This window comes from Sminthopsis crassicaudata, chromosome 2 (genome assembly GCF_048593235.1).
Source record: "Sminthopsis crassicaudata isolate SCR6 chromosome 2, ASM4859323v1, whole genome shotgun sequence".
In the NCBI taxonomy this organism is placed as follows: Eukaryota; Metazoa; Chordata; class Mammalia; order Dasyuromorphia; family Dasyuridae; genus Sminthopsis; species Sminthopsis crassicaudata.
The window spans coordinates 551,958,726-551,978,804 of NC_133618.1; the positions used below are offsets into that span (position 1 = coordinate 551,958,726).

The window sequence follows — 20,079 nt, forward strand, 5'->3', positions numbered from 1 at the left end:
GCAGTTTTGAGGACCTATCTACTTTTTTGATTGTATAGTTCCTCAATTAAAGGAAAGAGGAAGAGAATGCCCATGTATTAAGGTAGAAGGGGGAAAAAAGCAAATTAAGAGTTAGTTTTACCTCTTTCGTTGTCTTATCCCATCTCTGAACAGTGGTCCTAATTCCTTTTTTGGCTTTTCTCTTGTTCCAAAAAAACTTTTAAAAGGATCAATCTTTTCATTTTATTTATTTGTTCATTCATTCATTCATTGAGCATATTAAAGGCTTAAGCTTATTTTTTTTTAATTAAAGCTTTTTATTTTCAAAACATATGCATAGTTTTCAACATTCAGCCTTAAAAAAACCTTGTGTTCCAAATTTTTTCTCCCTCCTTTCCCCTTCCCCCCTTCCCTAGATGTCAAATAATTCAATATATGTTAAACATGTACAATTCTTCTAAACATATTTCCATAACTATTATGGAAAATAAAATCGAGAAAAATCAGATCAAAAAGGAAAAAATGAGAAAGAAAACAAAATGCAAGCAAACTACAATAAGACAGTGAAAATACTATGTTGCTATTCACACTCAATCTCCTCAGTCCTCTCTTTGATGTAGATGGCTCACTTCATTACAAGATCATTGGGCTGAATCACCTCACTGTTGAAAAGAGTCAAGTCCATCAGAATGATCATTGTATAATCTTCTTGTTGCTGTTTACAATGATCTTTTGGTTCTACTCACTTCACTTAGTGTCAATTCATGTAAGTCTCTCCAGGCTTTTCCGAAATAATCCTGCTTATCATTTCTTAATATTACATAACATTCATGCACCATAACTTATTCAGCCATCCATTCTCCAACTGATAGGCATCCAGTTTCCAGTTCTTTGCCACTACAAAAAGGGCTGCTATGAACATGTTTGCATATATGGGTTCTTTTCCCTTTTTTATGATATCTTTGGGAGACAGGCCCAGTAGAGACACTGTGCTTCAGCTCATTCTTGGCTTTAGTATTTCTTGTGTTCTTATATATTTGTGTTATTCTTTTGTATTTAGCCTCACATTCTTTATACCAATACAGATTGGCAGTCAGGAAAGGTGATCCTATGACTTTTTTTCTCTGAGGCAATTAAGGTTAAATTACTTGTCCAGGGTCACACAGCCAAGAAAAGTTAAGTGTCTGAGGTCAATTTGAACTCAGGTCCTCTGACTTCAGGGCTGGTGCTCTATCCATTCGTCACCTAGCTGCCCCTGTGACTTTTTTAAGGTCACATGGCAAGTATACATCTTAGACAGGACATGAATTCACATCTTCAAGTCACCCAGTTGTCTACTATTTCATATTTGAACAAATAATAATTTGCATTGTCAGTACCTGTGATTTCATTTTCTAGGAAACCAAATATTAGGCTTAAAACTGTTTTACTTCACAATAATAAGGGGAATTTCACACAATACATAGGAAAGAATGGAGTCACTTAAATATAAATTTAATATGGAGAGTCATGTGGGTTGATTAATTTTATGCTTAATTCTAGCATGTCATCTTATTTATGACAAAATAGAATCTTTTAAAAAATGGGATCATTGAAAAGTTCTAAAATTAGCTCCCTCTTTCCTTAGGTGCAAACAAAATTCCATTAAAGAGATCACAAAACAGTACCCTCTTGCTCCCATTTTTTCCAATCTCTCTGATGTGTATGAGTGAACAAATAAAATTTGAAACTTCAAAGACAAGGAAAGAAAAATCTAAGCTTCCTTGTAGGTCATACAGTGCCACTTTGAGACAGTTTTATTTATGCAGTAAAAATCTCTCAGTTGTTCTTGGCACAGGTTCTAATGAAATGTAAACCTTGAATCTCTGCTTAGAAGAGAAACACCAGCTCACCTTCTATCTTGATCAGCTGTGGCTGTTAAGTTGAGGATAGTAGGGCACTATATTTTCTTCATTTGCCTTTTTTCCCCCACCAAGAAGACTGGTGCTTTTCCATTTTAAATAACTTTAAAATGGGGTTAATATCATTTGGCTTGAATAGCTACCATTCCTGAAGAAATTAGCAGTGTGGCTGAGGAATCTTTCTCTACTACAGTGCCAATTCATCTGACTCAGCCCTATGACTTACTGATGGTGGCCTTTTTGGTGATGGGGGGCCAGATTTGGGGTTGAGGGAAAAAGAGAGAATGAGTGTCCTGAAATAAGTCTAAGATTAAACTATGTTTTCTAGGTCAATCTATTCCAAAGGAATTCTGGATGGTTAACTTAAAAAAAGAATATCATTTAGCAGTGAAATTGAAGTCTATGAACAAGGGAAGAAAGGAGCAGGTGTAATCTTTCTTGAAATGCTGTCAGTGATATTGAATTTGTTTTATCTTGCTTTATTGGCAATTTTTCAGTAAAAGACAACAAATATCAGTTACTCTCCTGAAAGGTAGGCAGATTGTTCTGGGCTTTTCGGATTAACCCTAATGTGGGGTGCAGGGAGGCAGAAGAAAGCACAGAATTCAAGTTCCAGCTATCCACAGTTTTTTTTTTGTTTGTTTGTTTGTTTTAATTTTTGGTATTATATTGAAAAACCAGTTTCTCAGGGCAAGGATAAGCATGAGATTCCAAAGAAGAAAACTCCAAGCATTTAAAAAAGTTGAATGAAGTTTATATGTTGATACATGGATTGCTACAGTGTGGCAATGATTGCGATAAACATTCAAGTTTTTCCTTTTATACAGATTGGGTATATCCAGATTGGAAGAGAACAGATGCTAATTCAACCAGTAAATAATTCCCAGGGCTCATTCAGTGGAAGAGAACACTTGGTCAGGCGGAAAAGATCCTCAAACTCTGGTGATTCTTCTAAATCATGGATAACTGAGGAGCTCTGCAAAGTTATAACAGGTGGGTTTGCAAATTGGCACAATGCTTAAGCAAGTACTCAAAATCTCCCCTCTTCCCAAATAACTAAGTCTTATTAATTAAAAAAAATTATTTATTTTTGGTGTGTTGTGTGCCCCTCCCTAAAAATGCACTCCTAATGGTTCTTTTCCTTTTCCCCATATAATTTATATTAACTTGAGCAGAGATTCTAATAGATGACAAAAGATCATAGTGATACTGACCTTCATTCAAAGAGAAATCTACTTTAGTAATGAAAAGGGCCAAGATCTGCTTGATTCTTCTTGAAGGTTCATTCAATTTCTTTAAATTTTGGCTATTAGCTTAACTTCTTGTCTCTGGTGATTAATTTTATATTCTCTTTTGATTCTTATTTAACTCATCTCTGTTTTATCTAGTCAATATGGAAATCATTTGCACTCACAAACTGCTTTAAAAGAGTTTTGATTTGGAGCCAGAGGACTTGGGTTCAAATCTTTCCTTTGAAGCTTACTATCTATTTGAACTTGGGCAAGTAATTTAATATCTCTACACCTTAAGTCATCTTTAGAATGAAGAGCTTCATTCAGATGATCTTCTATAGCTTTAGATCTGTGAGCCTTTTGTGTGTGTGTGTGTGTGTGTGTGTGTGTGTGTGTGTCTATATGTTATATATTTTAAACATCACTGTCATTGCCTAACATATGTCTTGTGTTATGTAATCCTATTTTGAGGCAAAGCAAAATGCTTAAGCAATACCAGTCAACACAGACATCATAACTTTCAGTATTCATATTTTCCTATGTCCCTACAGAATAAAAAGAAGTGAGTTTCTTTCTTTCTTCTCTGGAACCTATATTGGTTGTTATGTTTAATCTGATTTTAGTTACCTATTTGTATTTTCATTTGTATTCATTTTAGTATTGTAATAATTGTCTCTGTGTTTTACTGGTTTAGCTTTCTATTTTCTGTGTCACTTCATAGAAGTCTTCCATACTTTCCCAAATTGCTCCTTATTTATATCTTTTTATGGAACCTTAATATTCCCTTAAAATTGTCTAGTCACTTCTCAAATAATGGGCCACCACATTCTTTCCAACAACTTGTTTAGAAAATCCTTTTGCATAATCAAACCCATGGTAATAGAGAAGTTAGAAGAGAAGGTTGCCTCCTTTGCTCAGTGCTATCCCTTTCTAGTTAATATACTTCTAATGGCTTTTTGGATTCAAAATTTCTGAATGTTATTCAAACCAAGGGAGTAATACTAATGGTGAGAATTTCAGATATAAGGAGGGAGAATAAAACTCATGGCATATTATAGAAATGTAATTTTGAGTAGAGATTGGTAATATCCTTTAAATCATAACATAAATCAGGAAATTGATCATTGAAACTTATTCTTGTAAACAAGATCAAACCTCTGTTCTCCCTTTCTCTATTCTCTCTTTTCTTCTTTTTTCCTTTTACCTGTTTCCCCATCCTCCTTCTTTCTCCTCTTTGAACAGGACATGAGTGACATGAACATATTAACCACTACTAAAGGTGAACTCAGTGTCCCTAAAATACTACCTCGCAATTCCACATAGTAATTTATTTAGTCTGATTGATAGAAATAATCCAATCCTATACTGTTTCAAGAACTTTCAATTTCCCAAATATACTAGGATAGTACTCAATTCTAAAACATGCCAGACAACACTTTTAGTCTCTCTTGATGATTACTATTGGGATATTAGCTGAGGTTTTCCAGGACCCACCCAGGTCCATTAATGAAAGAATAAATAAAAATACAGATATTTTTAAAATAAAGTAATATTTCAAAACAATATTTTTATGAAGACAATCACTTTTTATTTGATTGACATTTTCCTCAATGTATAAAAGCATATCATAACATCTTGTAATAAGGGCTTACCCAGGAAATATCATATGATCACGATGAAGATTGATATAGCTCCTGTTCAGAATAAGATTTACTGTTTTTATAAATTATATCTTTGGCTGATCATCGGAAGTTTCTTTTACATGCTTGCATTTGCCTCAGATCGCCCTTTAACCCATAAGTAATGGCTTTTAGAAGTTTTCCTACTCTAATATGATACCTCTCTTTTTGCTTTCCAGGAAAGTACTTTGTTTCTCTGCTTAGTTGGTAAATGACTCAGAGTAACTGATATATGACTCAAGTTTTGAATCCTTTTTGCTATTTATAAATAAGACATGTTATTCAACACAGCTGCTGTTTGCACAGACAGCTTTCTATCCAAGATTATGTTTTTTAGCACAAGGTACAGTCAATTTTTTTTGCAATGATAATACTATTTGGATAATGAATATCCCTTGAGCATTAAGAAGTACTGGATTATAAATAAAGAAAGAATGCCAGAACAAATTACAACTTTCCTGTTCTTTTTAGTCGGTACTAGATAGTCATAACCTTATTAAGAGTTTCAAAAAATTATTCTTATGAGAGGATTGACTTATTCTGGTCAGTTTTGTATTCTTTGAAATTTAAAATTTCTATATGTTAACTATCTTTATAGATTAGATAGAAGCAAGGGGATAAAAGGTTTCTTTAAGTTAATATGCTTTCTAGGTTAGGTGGTACATACCTATAGTCCCTGCTTTTCAGGAGGCTGGACTTGGCAAATCTTTTAAACTCAGAAGTCTTACACTTTAGGGTAAGTCAATCAGGTGTCTGTACTAAGTTTGGCAACCACATGGTGAGGCCTTGAGACCAAGGGATTACCAGATTGTCCAAGAAGGGATGACTGGTTTATGTCAGAACAATGTCAGGCAAAACTCCTGTGTTGAACAGACAGGGATTAATCTTGTGAGCAACTCTTGCATTTCTTGCCTGGGTGAAATAAGGATACTCAATCTGAAAGAGGAAAAAAATAGTAAAGAAAAGGAAAGAAAAGGGAAGAAAAAAAGAAGAGAAAAAAGATGTGTTTGGAAAGTTTAGTTATACAAATAACTTTAAACTCCTGTTGCTTTTTTCAGATTAGAGAAGTCTCAACTAAAACAGTTCTTTTCAAATTTGTCAGTGATTTTATAATTGCCAAATCATTAGCTATTTATTTATCCTTGTCTTTCTTTAACCTCCATTACTGTTGATGATTTTCTTCTTCTGGATATTCTCTCCTGTTTAGGTTTTCATGGTGCAGTTTTCTCCTAATTCTCCTGTCTTTATGATCACTTGTTTTCAAATTCCATTCAAGTCATGTCTGCTACTCTTGGCCTGTGGTGATTCCTCTTCTCTTCTCCCCCTGTCCCACATTGTCTTGCTTTAGTTTTCATGGGTTTCATTTTAATCTGTAAATAGTTGATTCCTATATCTAAAGATTTTTGCCTTAGTCCTCTATATGTAAATTCATTTTAGACATTTCAAACTGGATATATCAAAAGCATCTGAAGCTCAACATATTCAAAACAGAACTTGTTATTTCACCCCTCTTCAATCTTTTCAATCTTGATGCAGCATCATCTTTCCATTCACACAGATTAGCAACTTTGATGTCATTGTCAACATTTCATTCTCTCTTATTTTGCATAACCAACCCAATGCCAAATTTATAATTTTCAGTTTCACATGACAAGTTTATGTTTCTTTTTTTTCTGTGCATATGACTGTCATCTTGCCTCAGATTCACATTATCTCTATCTTAGACACTTGCAAGAAATTTCTAATTGATCTCTTTGTCTCAAGTTCTTTTCTATGCCAATCAATTTTTAATTTCAGTTGCCACAGCAATTTTACTAAATTATGTCTCCTTATTTCACCCCTCTAATAAATTCCAAAGGTTTTCTGTTATTTCCAAGATTAAATATAAACTCATCTGTCATTTGAAGCCCTTTCCAGTTATCTTAACCTTGGGGAGCAACAAGTGTTCTTCCCTGTAGCTACAATGGCCCACTTGAAGTTGGGAGAAAAAAAAAAAAAAACACTTTAATTCTTATCTCTCTGCTTTTGCTCTTCATTTTCGCTCTTAATTTCCCTTGCTTTTTTTTTTTTTTAAGATTCAATTCAAATCCTGTCTTGTATAGGAAGCTTTTCCTGGAATTCATAGTTCATGTCTTTTCCTCTAAAATTTCTTTCATTTATCCTAGTTATATTTTGTATATAACATAATGTGTATGAATGAGATCCCTTTGCTTGGAGACCCAGGTTCAGAAGCAAAAGAATTTGCTAAACCCAAAGTCTGTGGCAAAAAAGGAGGTTTTATTTTTCACTAAGAGGCTTTCCCTTAGCAAGCATATTTCTTTTTTAAATTATTATTACAGCTTTTTATTGACAGAACATATGCATAGGTAATTTTTCAACATTGGCCCTTGCAAACACTTCTGTTCCAACTTTTCCCTTCCTTCCCTCCACCCTCTGCCCTAGATAGCAGGCAGTCTCATACATGTTAAACATGTTAAAGTATATTTTAAATATAATATATGTGTACATATTTATACAGTTCACTAGTTGCACAAAAATATAGGATTTAGAAAGGTAAAAACAACTTGGGAAGAAAAATGAAAATGCAAACAGTTCACAGTGTTCTTTTGCTGGGTATAGGTGCTTCTGTTCATCATTAATCAATTAGACCTGAATTGGATCCTCTTATTGCCCCGAAGATAGCCACTTCCATCAGAATTGATCCAAATGTAGTATTGTTGTTGAAGTGTATACTGATCTCCTGGTTCTGCTCATTTCACTTAGCATCAATTCATGTAAGTCTTTTCAAGCCTCTCTGTATTCATCCTGCTGGTCATTTCTTACAGAACAATAATATTCCATAACATTCATATACCATAATTTACCCAGCCATTTTCCAATTGATGGGCATCCATTCAATTTTCAGTTTCTAGCTACTATGAAAAGGGCTGCCACAAACATTTTTGCAAATATAGGTCCCTTTTCCTTCTTTAATATCTCTTTGGGATATAAGCCCAGTAGTAACACTGCTGGATCAAAGGGTATGTACAATTTGATAAGGTAATTTTTCAGCATTGACAATTTCAAAACCTTTTGTTCCAATTTTTCCCTCCTTCCCCCCACTTTCTCCCAGATGGCAGGTAGACAGATACATGTTAAATATGCTAAAGTATATGTTAAATACAATATATGTATACATATCCATACAGTTATTTTGCTGCACAAGAAGAATCGGACTTTGAAATAATGTACAATTAACCTGTGAAGGAAGTAAAAAATGCAAGCAGACAAAAATAGAGCGATTGGGAATGCTATGTAGTGGTTCACACTCATTTCCCAGAGTTCTTTCACTGGGTGTCTCTGGTTCTATTCATTATTGAACAAATGGAATTGATTTGGTTCAACTGATTGTTGAAGAGAGCCATCTCCATCAGAATTGATCATCATATAGTATAGTTGTTGAAGTATATAATGATCTCCTGGTCCTGCTCATTTCACTCAACATCAGTTCATGTAAGTCTGTCCAGGGCTTTCTGAAATCATATTGTTGGTCATTTCTTACAGAACAATAATATTCCATAACATTCATATACCACAATTTATTCAGCCATTCTCCAATTGATTAGTATCCACTCAGTTTCCAGTTTTTGGCCACTACAAAGAGAGCTACTGCAAACATTTTTTGTACATACAGGTCTCTTTCCCTTCATTAAGATCTCTTTGGGTTATAAGCCCAGTAGTAACACTGCTGGATCAAAGGGTATGCACAGTTTGATAACTTTTTGAGCATAGTTACAAATCACTCTTCGAATGGCTGGATATATTCACAATTCCACCAACAATGTATCAATGTCCCAGTTTTCCTACATTCCCTCCAATATTCTGCATTATCTTTCCCTGTCATTCTAGCCAATCTGACAGGTATATAGTGGTATCTCAGAGTTGTCTTAATTTGCATTTCTCTGATTAATAATGACTTGGAGCATCTTTTCATATGGCTAGAAATAGTTTCAATTTCATCTGTTCATATCCTTTGACCATTTATCAATTGGAGAATGGCTTGATTTTTTTATATATTAGAGGCAATTCTCTATATATTTTAGAAATGAGGCCTTAATCAGAACCTTTGACTATGAAAATGTTTTCCCAGTTTATTGTTTCCCTTCTAATGTTGTCTGCATTGATTTTGTTTGTACAAAAGCTTTTAAATTTGATATAGTCAAAAATTTCTATTTTGTAATCAATAATGATCTCTAGTTCTTCTTTGGTCACAAATTCCTTCCTCCTCCAAGGTCTGAGAGGTAAACTATTCTATGTTCTTCTAATTTATTTATAATCTCATTCTTTATGCCTAGATCATGAACCCATTTTGACCTTATTTTGGTGTAAGTGGTGTAAGTGTGGGTCAATGCCTAGTTTCTGCCATACTAATTTCCAATTTTCCCAGCAGTTTTTGTCAAACAGTGAATTCTTATCCTTAAAGCTGAGGTCTTGGGTTTGTCAAACACTAGATTACTATAATTATTGACTATTTTGTCCTTTGAACCTAACCTATTCCATTGATCAACTAATCTATTTCTTAGCCAATACCAATGGTTTTGGTGACTGTGCTTTATAATATAGTTTTAGATCTGGTACAGCTATGCCACCTTCATTTGATTTTTTTTCATTAGTTCCTTTAAAGTCTTGACCTTTTGTTCTTCCATATGAATTTTGTTGTTATTTTTCTAGGTCATTAAAATAGTACTTTGGGAGTCTGATTGGTATAGCACTAAATAAATAGATTAGCTTAGGTAGTATTGTCATCTTTATTATATTCACTCGGCCTATCCAAGAACACTCAATATTTTTCCAATTGGTTAGATCTGACTTTATTTGTGTGGAAAGTTTTTGTAATTTGTTCATATAGTTCCTGACTTTCCCTTGGCAGATAGATACCCAAATATTTTATAGTATCAGCAGTTATTTTAAATGGAATTTCTCTTGGTAACTCTGTTGGATTTTGTTAGTGCTATATAAGAATGCTGATGACTTATGTGGGTTTATTTTGTATCCTGTAATTTTGCTAAAGATGTAGACTATTTCTAATAACTTTTTATTAGAATCTCTGGGGTTTTCTAAGTATATCATCATATCATCTGCAAAGAGTGATAATTTGGTTTCCTCATTACCTACTCTAATTCCTTTAATCTCTTTCTCAACTCTTATTGCCAACACTAGCACTTCTAATATTGAATAGTAATGGTGATAGTGGGCAACCTTGTTTCACTCCTGATCTTATTGGGAATGGTTCCAATTTATTCCCATTACATATGATGCTTACTGATGATTTTAAATAGATGCTCCTGACTATTTTAAGGAAAAGTTTATTTATTCCTATACTCTCAAGTGTTTTTAATAGGAATGGATGATGGATTTTATCAAAAGCTTTTTCCGCATCTATTGAGATGATCGTATAGTTTTTCTTAATTTGGTTTTTGATATAGTCAGTTATGCTAATAATTTTCCTAATATTGAACCAGCCCTGCATTCCTGGTATAAATCCTCCTTGGTCGTGGTATATTATCCTGGAGATGATTTTCTGTAATCTTTTTTGCTAATATTTTATTTAAGATTTTTGCATCAATATTCATTAGGGAGATTGGTCTATAATTTTCTTTCTCTGTTTTCAGCCTATATGGTTTAGATATCAATATCACGTCTGTGTAATAAAGGGAATTTGGTAGGACTCCTTCAGTCCCTATTTTTTCAAATAGTTTATGTAGGATTGGAGTTAATTGTTCTTTAAATGTTTCATAGAATTACATGTAAATCCATCTTGTCCTAGAGATTTTTTGTTAGGTAATTGATTAATAGTTTGTTCTATTTCTTTTTCTAAAATGGGACTGTTTACGCAATTTACTTCCTCCTCTGTTAATCTGGGCAGCCTATATTTTTGAAGATAGTCATCCATTTCACTTAGGTTATCATATTTATTGGCCTAAAGTTGGACAAAGTAACTCCTAATTATTGCTCCAATTTCCTCTTCATTGGTAGAAAGTTCTCCCTTTTCATTTTTAAGACTAATAGTTTAATTTTCCTCTTCCATTTTTCTAATCATATTTACCAAAGGTTTATCTATTTTATTGTTTTTTTTCCATAAAGCTAACTTTTAGTTTTATTTATTAATTCAATAGTTTTTTTAGTTTCAATTTTATTAATCTCTTCTTTTATTTTTAGAAGTTCAAATTTAGTGTTTAACTAGAGTTTTTAATTTGCTCTTTTTCTAGGTTTTTTAGTTATAAGCCTAATTCATTGATTTTCTCTTTCTCTATTTTATGCAAGTAGGCCTTTAGATATATAAAATTTTCCCTTATTACCACTTTAACACATTTTGGTATGATGTCTCATTATTGTCATTCTCTTGAGTGAAATTATTAATTGTGTCTATAATTTGCTGTTTCATGCAATCATTCTTTAAGATGAGATTATTTAGTTTCCAATTACTTTTTGGTCCATTTATTCCTAAGTTTTTGTTGAATATAATTTTTATTTCATTGTGATCTGAAAAGGATGACTAATTCTGCCTTTCTGCATTTGAATTTGAGGTTTTTATATCCTAATATATGATCAATTTTTTTTGCTGGTTCCATGAACTGACCAAAAAAAAGTGTACTCCTTTCTGTCTCCATTTAGTTTTCTCCAAAGATCTAACATACCTTACTTTTCTAGTGTTCTATTTACCTCTTTAACTTCTTTCTTACTTATTTTGTGGTTTGATTTATCTAGTTCTGAGAGTGCAAGGTTAAGATCTCCCACTATTATAGTTTTGCTGTCTATTTCTTATTGCAGCTCTCTTAACTTCCTCTTTAAGAATTTAGATGCTACACCACTTAATGCATATATGTTTAATATTGATATTGCTTCATTATCTATGCTACCTTTTAGCAAGATATAGTTTCCTTCCTTACCTCTTTTAATTAGATTAATTTTTGCTTTTGCTTGATCTGGGATCATAATGTCTAGCCTTGCTTTTTTGACTTCATCTGAAGCATAGTAGATTCTGCTCCAGCCTTTTACCTTTACTCCATATGTATTATCCCGCTTTGTGTGTTTCCTGTAAACAACATATTTTAGGATTCTGACTTTGAATCCAGAAAGCCATCTGACTTTGCTTTATGGGGTAGTTTACCCCATTCACCTTTATGATTAAAATTACTAATTCTGTATTTCCTGTCATCTTGTTAACCCCAGATTATGCTTTTCTCTTTTCTTTCTTCTTTGCCCCCCTCCCCAATATTAAACTCATGATCACCACTTGCCTCACACAGCCCTCTATCTTTAGGATCCCTCTCCCCCTTAGAGTCCCTCTCCTTTCATTAAACCTTTCCTTTTCAATTTCTGTATTCCCTTATATTTAGCTTACTCCTTCTCTTTTCACTTTTCCCCTCCACTTTTCAATGAGGTGGGTGAAGTTTCTCTGTAAATCAAATATGTCTAATATTTTCTCTTTGAGGCAGTTCTGATGAGAATAATATTTATACTACGTCCATCTTCCCTCTTTCTTTCCCTCAGATATAATAGGTTTCCTTTGCCTCTTCATGAGATGTAGTACCTCCACTTTTCCCTTTTTCTGGTACAATTTCCTTTCTACCTTTAGCTTCTTTTTATATTATAACAATAATACTAAATTATACATATATTCTTTATGTATACTCATAACAGAAATATAGGTCCCAAGATTTCTTTTTACCTTTTTATGTTTCTCTTGAGTCCTATATTCGGAGGTCAAAGATTTTGTTTAGTTCAAGTTTTTTTGTCAGAAATAGATGGAATTTCATTGAATGCCCATCTTCTTCCCTGGAAGAAAATACTCATTTTGGCTGGGTAAGTTATGCTTGGCTGCATACCAAGATCCTTAGTCTTTCAGAATATCAGATTCCAGGCCCTTTGATGTGTTTGTTTAATGTGTTTGTTGTTACATCCTGAATAATCCTTATTGTGACTCTTCTGTATTTGAATTGTTGTTGTTTTTTTTTTTTTTTCTAGCTGCTTGTAGTATTTTTCCTTGGTCTGATAATTCTGGAATTTAGCCACAATATTTCTTGGAGTTTTGATTTTGGGATCTCTTTCAGTAAGTGATCAATGAATTCTTTCAATGTCTATTTTACCTTCTGTTTCTGTAACATCTGGGCAGTTCTCTTTGACGATTTCCTGAAAAATAGTGTCTAGGCTTTTTTTTTTTTTTTTTTTAATCATGATTTTCAGGAAGTCCAATAATCCTTAGATTATCTCTTCTATATCTATTTTCCAGGTCTGTTATTTTCCCAAGTAGGTACTTAACCTTTTTTTTTTTTTCTATTTTTTCATTTTTTCTTTTTCTTTTTTTTTTCTTTTTGGTTTTACTTGACTGATTCTTGGTGTCTCCTCGAGTCATCCATTTCCATTTGTTCAATTCTGATTTTTAATGAATTATTTTCTTCATTTACTTCTGTATTTCTTTTTGTAATTGTCCAATTGAGTTTTTAAATGAGCTGTTTTGTTCTATGGATTTTTTTATATTCAATTTTGCAATTTTTTTAAGGAACTATTTTCTTTTTTCAATTCATTAATTCTGTTTTTTCAAGAAGTTGATTTCTTTATCCACTCTTTCTTTTAATGAGTAATATGACTTATCCATACCCTCTTGCAAAGCTATGAGAGCCTGATGCATACCAGGTTATATCACCATTTAGGGCTTCATCTGGAGACAATCTGCTTATAGTCTCCTAAGGGTTTAAAGTCTGCTCTCTTTCAGGTTTTAGAGTTTCCTGAATGAGGATGTGACTCCCTAAAAGATCAATAGGGGCTGATTTGCCTTTGAGTGATACTGTTTATCTCAATCTGGGAGGATGTGCCTTTTTTCTACACTCTGGAGCCTGGGTGACCTGATCTCTCTTATTTTGTAGATCAAAGGGGACATAGTTTCAGTGATTATTTTACACTATTTTTACAGCATTCACCTGCATCATAACTAATTATTTCTCTGTTGTCTTTCGTATTAGAATGTAAGCTACTTGAAGGTAGAGGCTATTTTTACCTTTCTTTGTATTCTAGTGCTTTTGCAGTGCCTGGTACATGAGCAGTACCTAATCAGTGTTGATTAACGGACTGAAAAAAAAATCCTTTCGAATATTTGAAATTAATAATGGCATGTATTTGGGTTTTAACATATATTGACCTAGAAATTTCATGTATACCTCTGTGAAACAGAGGAAGTACAACAATAGCTGCATTCTAGTCTGTCACCCCTATTCCCCATTTTCCCAAGGGGCTTATATTATATACTAGACTAATTTTGTCAACTGTTCTGATATTTAACAGCCAAAACACACATTGGGACTTGTGTAGAAACTTCTGTTCCTATCTTACTTGTATGGTGATGGTGTTTAAAATTAGTGTCTGCTAACATTTTCTTATTCTGGGAAAAAATAAATTGTACTTGAGTTTGCTCAGTTGTTCTGAAGCTTATTCTATGGAAACCCTCCTTTTGATGTGATAAGAGCTCCTAGTGAGACCATTTAAATGAGTATAGAGGTTGACAATAGAGCTAATAGCTTGGAGCAGAGGGGTAATAGCAGGAATTCCAAGAGAGACTCTAATTGAATTTCTTAATTCTTTGTTCTTTTATTTTTTCCCCTTCTTCCTCTCCATTCCCACACCATAGGAAAGAAAATGATTTTTTCTGAAGCCACATATGTCTCAGTTATAATAATACTAGACCTCTATATGTACACACTCACAAGGAGGAAGAAAATATGTGTATAAGAAAAGACAAGAACAATCTTCTTATAGCTCAGTTAACTAATGGTCTAATTAATTCCCTATTTGCTTTGTGTAAACATTTGCACTTAGGGAAGTTAAAAATAGAGACAAATCTATTGCAGTTCCTAAAAAAGTTCATTCTTAGTGAAATGGATGGAAGTTTAAATCATGGGGTTTGTTCTTATAATTTCACAAGCAATGTCATTATTGATTTAGTAGTTTTAGAAGTCTAATATTGTTGTTCTTCTAGGGTATTTAGTGTCCTTCCTTGATTTATGATGATCACCCAAAGAAACAATACTTGGTACTGTCATTGTTGTCATCCTCAAATGACATATAAATGCGGACAGGTTGGATAAATGGGAAATAGCTGGGGTTAATCAGATTAGATGGGATCTGACCGTCTTTTTGCGGATACTGATTCTATCTTCTTCAGTAAATATATTTTGCTTGTACAGTAGAATATAGTCATAATTTCTTCAGTAGTCACGTGGTTAAAAGCAATTATGGGAAGATGAGTAGATTCAAGGGAAAGAACAACTTTGTAGATTTTTTTTTTCCTTCTGGACCTGTGAGATTCTGTTCTGTGAAGATATATTTGTAGCAATTATCTAGGCTTTAATAGAAGACACAAGCTAATAGTCTTTCTAGCAATCTGCTTTATTTTCAGGAGCTTATCAATGTGATTATAAAATATCACCTCAGTTGGGAAGTTGACATAGGAGTATCATGTTAAGTTATGAATTCCAGTCTATGCTTTTTTTTTTTTTTTTGATAAAAGCATAGACTTTAGAAAAAAAAATTGACCATTTTCACATCGTGGGAATGTTTTTTGTGTTTTGAGACATTTAGGTTTCTATACCTATTTTGCTATGTCCCAATTTCAAGCTTTCCCCTCCTTTATTATTTTATTTTCATTACTTTTGGATTAAGTGATTTTTTCTTGGTCCATTAACCATTAACAGTGTGACTTCAAGTGAATGCAAGGTTTTTGGGAACTCCCTATTTGTGGGTTCTTCTAGTTGTATGACCATGGGCAAAGCCACTTAGACTCACTGAACTTCATTTTTTCTCATTTGTAACATGGAGATAATAATGCCTGTATTACATACTGATGGGGTTACTATGAATCTCAAATATGAAAATCTTCATCAGTTCTTTTTAAAACATGAAAGTTAATGTTAATGATTATTCATTGGTGCTTACTGCTATTGCTTGTTCCTATGATTTCTAAGACTCCAAAAGCATAAAGGTACTAGGAAAAAAAATGGAGAGATAAAAGAATTGAGGGACCAGGGTATTAGAAAGATCATCGGTGGAAATGTTGAAATTTCCAAGTATAATAACATGGTAGTAAAAAGAGAAAAAGATTGGAAGCCAACTGACCAAGTTGTTAAGGAAGTTGGGAGAATGTCTTGGAGGGAAGGAGGGAGAATGTGGTGTGATTGAATGGCATGGACTTTAGAAAAGAGAAACTGTTGAGTGATGGTGGCAGAACAAAGATCTGGAAATGTTAGTGAGGATCCAGGATTATGCCATCACCTTTTCTTGGGTCCTATGAGTCAAAAGACATGAATGGCCAGCACTGGAAGAACTTCAAGAGATAATTACTTAAGGGATATCTAAGTTCAAGTTAGTGGAAGTAACTGGCAGCAGTCTGAGAGGAAGAATTGAAAAATCAAGGGATTTTTCTGGAGGGGAGTTCGAGGTAGCATAGCACAGTACATCAAATATGGGGCTTGTAGCCAGGTCAACTTTTTAAAATGCAGCTCTTTCACTTACACAACTTACACAAATCATAGTCTAATTTATTGTTCATGTATTAGTATATGTATATAAAGTAAGGATATATGAAATATAAATAAGTAACTATGAATAAAAAGTTTAAATTGAATGGTTATATGAAAATCTGCATCACATATACAAACCCAGAAAAAATTGTTGGTATGGCATGGTAGAAAGAGAACTGGACATGGTGCTAGAAGACCTATATTTGAGTACCAGCTTCATCATCTAAAAGTCATTTGACCATGAAAGTCATAACTTTAGAATCTGTTTTTTCCTCAGCAAAATAGAAATGATAGTACTTTCACAACTGCTTAATCTAGTAGCTGGGTGGAATAATGAATGGATACAATGTATCCAAAGAGTACAGAAGAACTGAGTTCAAATTCTGAATCAGATATTTTCTAGCTATGTCACCCTAAGCAAGTCACTTAACTTTGCTCAGCCTCAGGTGCTTTATCTATAAAACAAGCATCATAATAGCAGCTCCCTCACTAAGTTGCTATGGGAGTCAAATGAAATAATATAAATAATGTATACTGTGAATCTGAAAGTAATATATTAGTATTAACTGCTTCTTAATACAAACATACTATTATGATACACTATAAAGGAACAAGCTTTATCTGAGTTTATAAGTACATAAATATATACATTATATACACGAATTTTATTAAAAGGATACCAAAAATGTAAAGGAATAAAATCTCCCTTCTAGAAATCTCTAAATCCTTTCATACAGTTTGTTGTTATTAAGCCATTTCAATCATGTCTGAAGGGCCTACTTGAGGTTTTCTTGGCAAACATACTTAGAGTGGTTTGTCCTTTCCTTCTCTGGCTCATTTTACAGTTGAGGAAACAGAAGCAAACCATTACATGATTTGCCCAGAATCACATAGCAAGTAAGTATCTGAAGCTATATTTGAACTCAGGTTCATTTGAACTCATGACTCAAGTCCTTATATGCTATCCATATTGAGCCATCAGAGCCCTCTCCAAACATTTGCTGAAAGCAAATATTAACTCCATTCAGCTATGGTTATAAAATAATGTGACTTTTCCCCAATCTTCCTATACAAAAGATGCATCCATCATCTAGATGGATTTCATCTAGATTCCATCTAGAACTCCAACACAATTGGAACATATGTAAAAATGTGCCCAAATGGTCTCTCAATGGATGTCTGATGCCATAAGAGAGAGGGTTATAGTATTTTATCTATCTCTTCCCTATCTCATACATGCTCAGAAACAAAATGAGTTCCCAAATTTCTTTCACCAAGCACATCAGAAAGGATTAGTAATAGGAGATAATTCCTAGAGAGTTGCCTAAAACACAAAAAGGGAGCACTGGGCCTGAAAGCAGTTCAAATCTGAGTTCAAATCTGACCTTATGTACTACTAGCTGTGTGATTCTTGGCAAGTCACTTAACTCTATCTACCTCAGTTTCTCTTTGGAAGGAAGCTCACCTCCTTCCAAATGAGCTGGAGAAAGAAATGGCAAATTGCTCCAGTATCTTTGCCAAGAAAATCCCAAATCTGTTCACAAAGAACTGGATATGACTAAAATGACTAAACAACAAACACAATTATGAGTTGTGTAAGTTGTGTAAGTGAGAGAATTGTATTTTAAAAAGTTGACCTGGCTACAAGCTCCATACTTGATGTACTGTGCCATGCTACCTCTAACCCCCCTCCAAAAAAAATCCTTTAATTCTTTAATTCTTCCTCTGCCACTTATTTCCACTACCTTGAACTTAGATATCCCTTAAGTAGCTAAATTCAAGATGAATACAATTCAAATTTAAAATGTATATTTAAATTAGTTAGCAACATTGTGTAAAACAGCATGGGTAAACATATTCTCATATCATTAATTTTAAAATTCTATGATTTTATTTGGGTGGACACTTTTTTAATATAGCTCATGCCTTCTTTACAGCTCAATAATTTTATGGGCTTCTGTGGCTAAATCATTTCATCTCCTAATAATGAAACTGTTTGAATTCAAGGAGGCTATTTCTCAAATGACTAACATAAAGTTTTCAAGGAGGCTATTTCTCAAATGACTAACATAAAGTTTGTCCACTAGTCTACTCCTTTTTAGCTTCACATATGATCTATCAAAGCTTAAGATTATTTGGCATTCTTAACAACTTGGATCACTTCCATGCATGGGAGACAGAGGATAGGATTTTAATGGTGGATAAGTATATTAAAAAGTACCTGTGATATGGTAGATAATTATATAAAATTAATGATTTTTTAAAAAAAGTTGGATGTCTACTTTGGAGGGATACATATGCATATATATTTATCATGATATATATATAGATATATATATATAGATAGATAGATAAATAGATAGATAGATAGATGGTCTATTTTCTATCTATAGTCCAAAAATATTTCTGGAAAGGATTTTGGCAAAACAAGTAGTTGGATAACTGCCTTTTAGTTTTATTGACAGAATAAGTAGGCCTGGTAGTGGTGTTACTGGGTCAAAAGTGGTATTATTGGCCCTTTGATTATGGTATACTGACGCTTTGGATTTTTGAATCCAAAAATCTCTGGTAAAATGTCACATGTTAATCTCTCCTCCTGTGATAAGAGTTTCATGTTTTATCAGCCTGTGTTTTCCTGAATTGGAATCTGAATTGAATTTGCTTCTATTCCAGCTGCCCATTGATATTCTAACTTTTAAGGAATTCAAACCCAAAAAAAGGATGATACAAAAATGATAAAAGAGTTTTAAGTTTTTCATTACATTACAGAGGACTTAAAAATTCTTATTTCTATTCTTTGACCTGCCATCCTGTTTAAAAAAGGAGTGAATTGTTCATGATTACTCATTCTTTCCTTGATTAGCAAACTTTGGTTCTAACGTAAATTTCTACTGAAACTTCTAATTGAATTCCATATTTAGTAATCCTTGATATTTCTGAGTCATTCTGAAGTTCTTATGCATGTTTGGGTAGAACTGTTAATCAGATCATGATTTTTTATTCTTTCCCCTGTGGAAAATGGCTCTGTTCTCAAATTGAATTTGCCATTAAATAGTGGTAGTGATAATAATAACTGACATTTCTAAAGCCCTTGCTTTTAAGTTGTGATATAAGTGCTACAAATATTTTTATCTACATTTTACTCATGAGGAGATTGAAAGAGATTAATTGATTTGTCCAGAGTCATATAGTTAACAAGTTTTGTGAGGTGGAATTTGGACCCAAGTTTTCCTGATTCCAAATACAATACTCCACATTTCTTACTGCTCTGAAAATAGAAGCAAGGGTTTCACTCTATCATTATGCTGTCACAGAGAGCCTCTCCATACTTTTGCAAAATATTCTTCCATTACATTGCCAGAAATGGGCTAAGAGATATTTTAGTATCCTTGCTAGCTTAGGTCTGGATATATTCTTGAAGGCGTGAACTGGGAAAACAGAAATATGGATGATCTTCCTACTTCATGGGAATTCTGAGAAGCTAGGATAAGTTTCCTAAAAATCTCATCCCTGTTTTAGTAACTAGTCACACCCAGTTTAACCTAGATTCCCTAGGTTGAGAAATTTGAGACTTGCATAATTGTGTTTGAATAAGAAATAATGATTTCAATTAGTGGTCTCTTTCCTTATCTCTTTAACTATGGATTTCTATTTTGGGTAGCTTAAAATTACACTGGGACTTTTGAGATACCCCACATAGCTTCATAACCATTGTGCAATGTAGAGTTTTCTGAAT

The 20,079-nt window shown here is 33.3% G+C and overlaps 1 protein-coding gene across 1 annotated transcript in view; it reads left to right on the forward strand.

The window, feature by feature from the left end:
• ADAMTS17 (ADAM metallopeptidase with thrombospondin type 1 motif 17) overlaps nucleotides 1-20,079 on the forward strand; it is a 451,660-nt gene that overhangs the window by 24,392 nt on the left and 407,189 nt on the right. Inside the window, 1 exon segment of the mRNA XM_074295031.1 lies at nucleotides 2,708-2,873. Coding sequence (XP_074151132.1) covers nucleotides 2,708-2,873 — 166 coding nt within the window.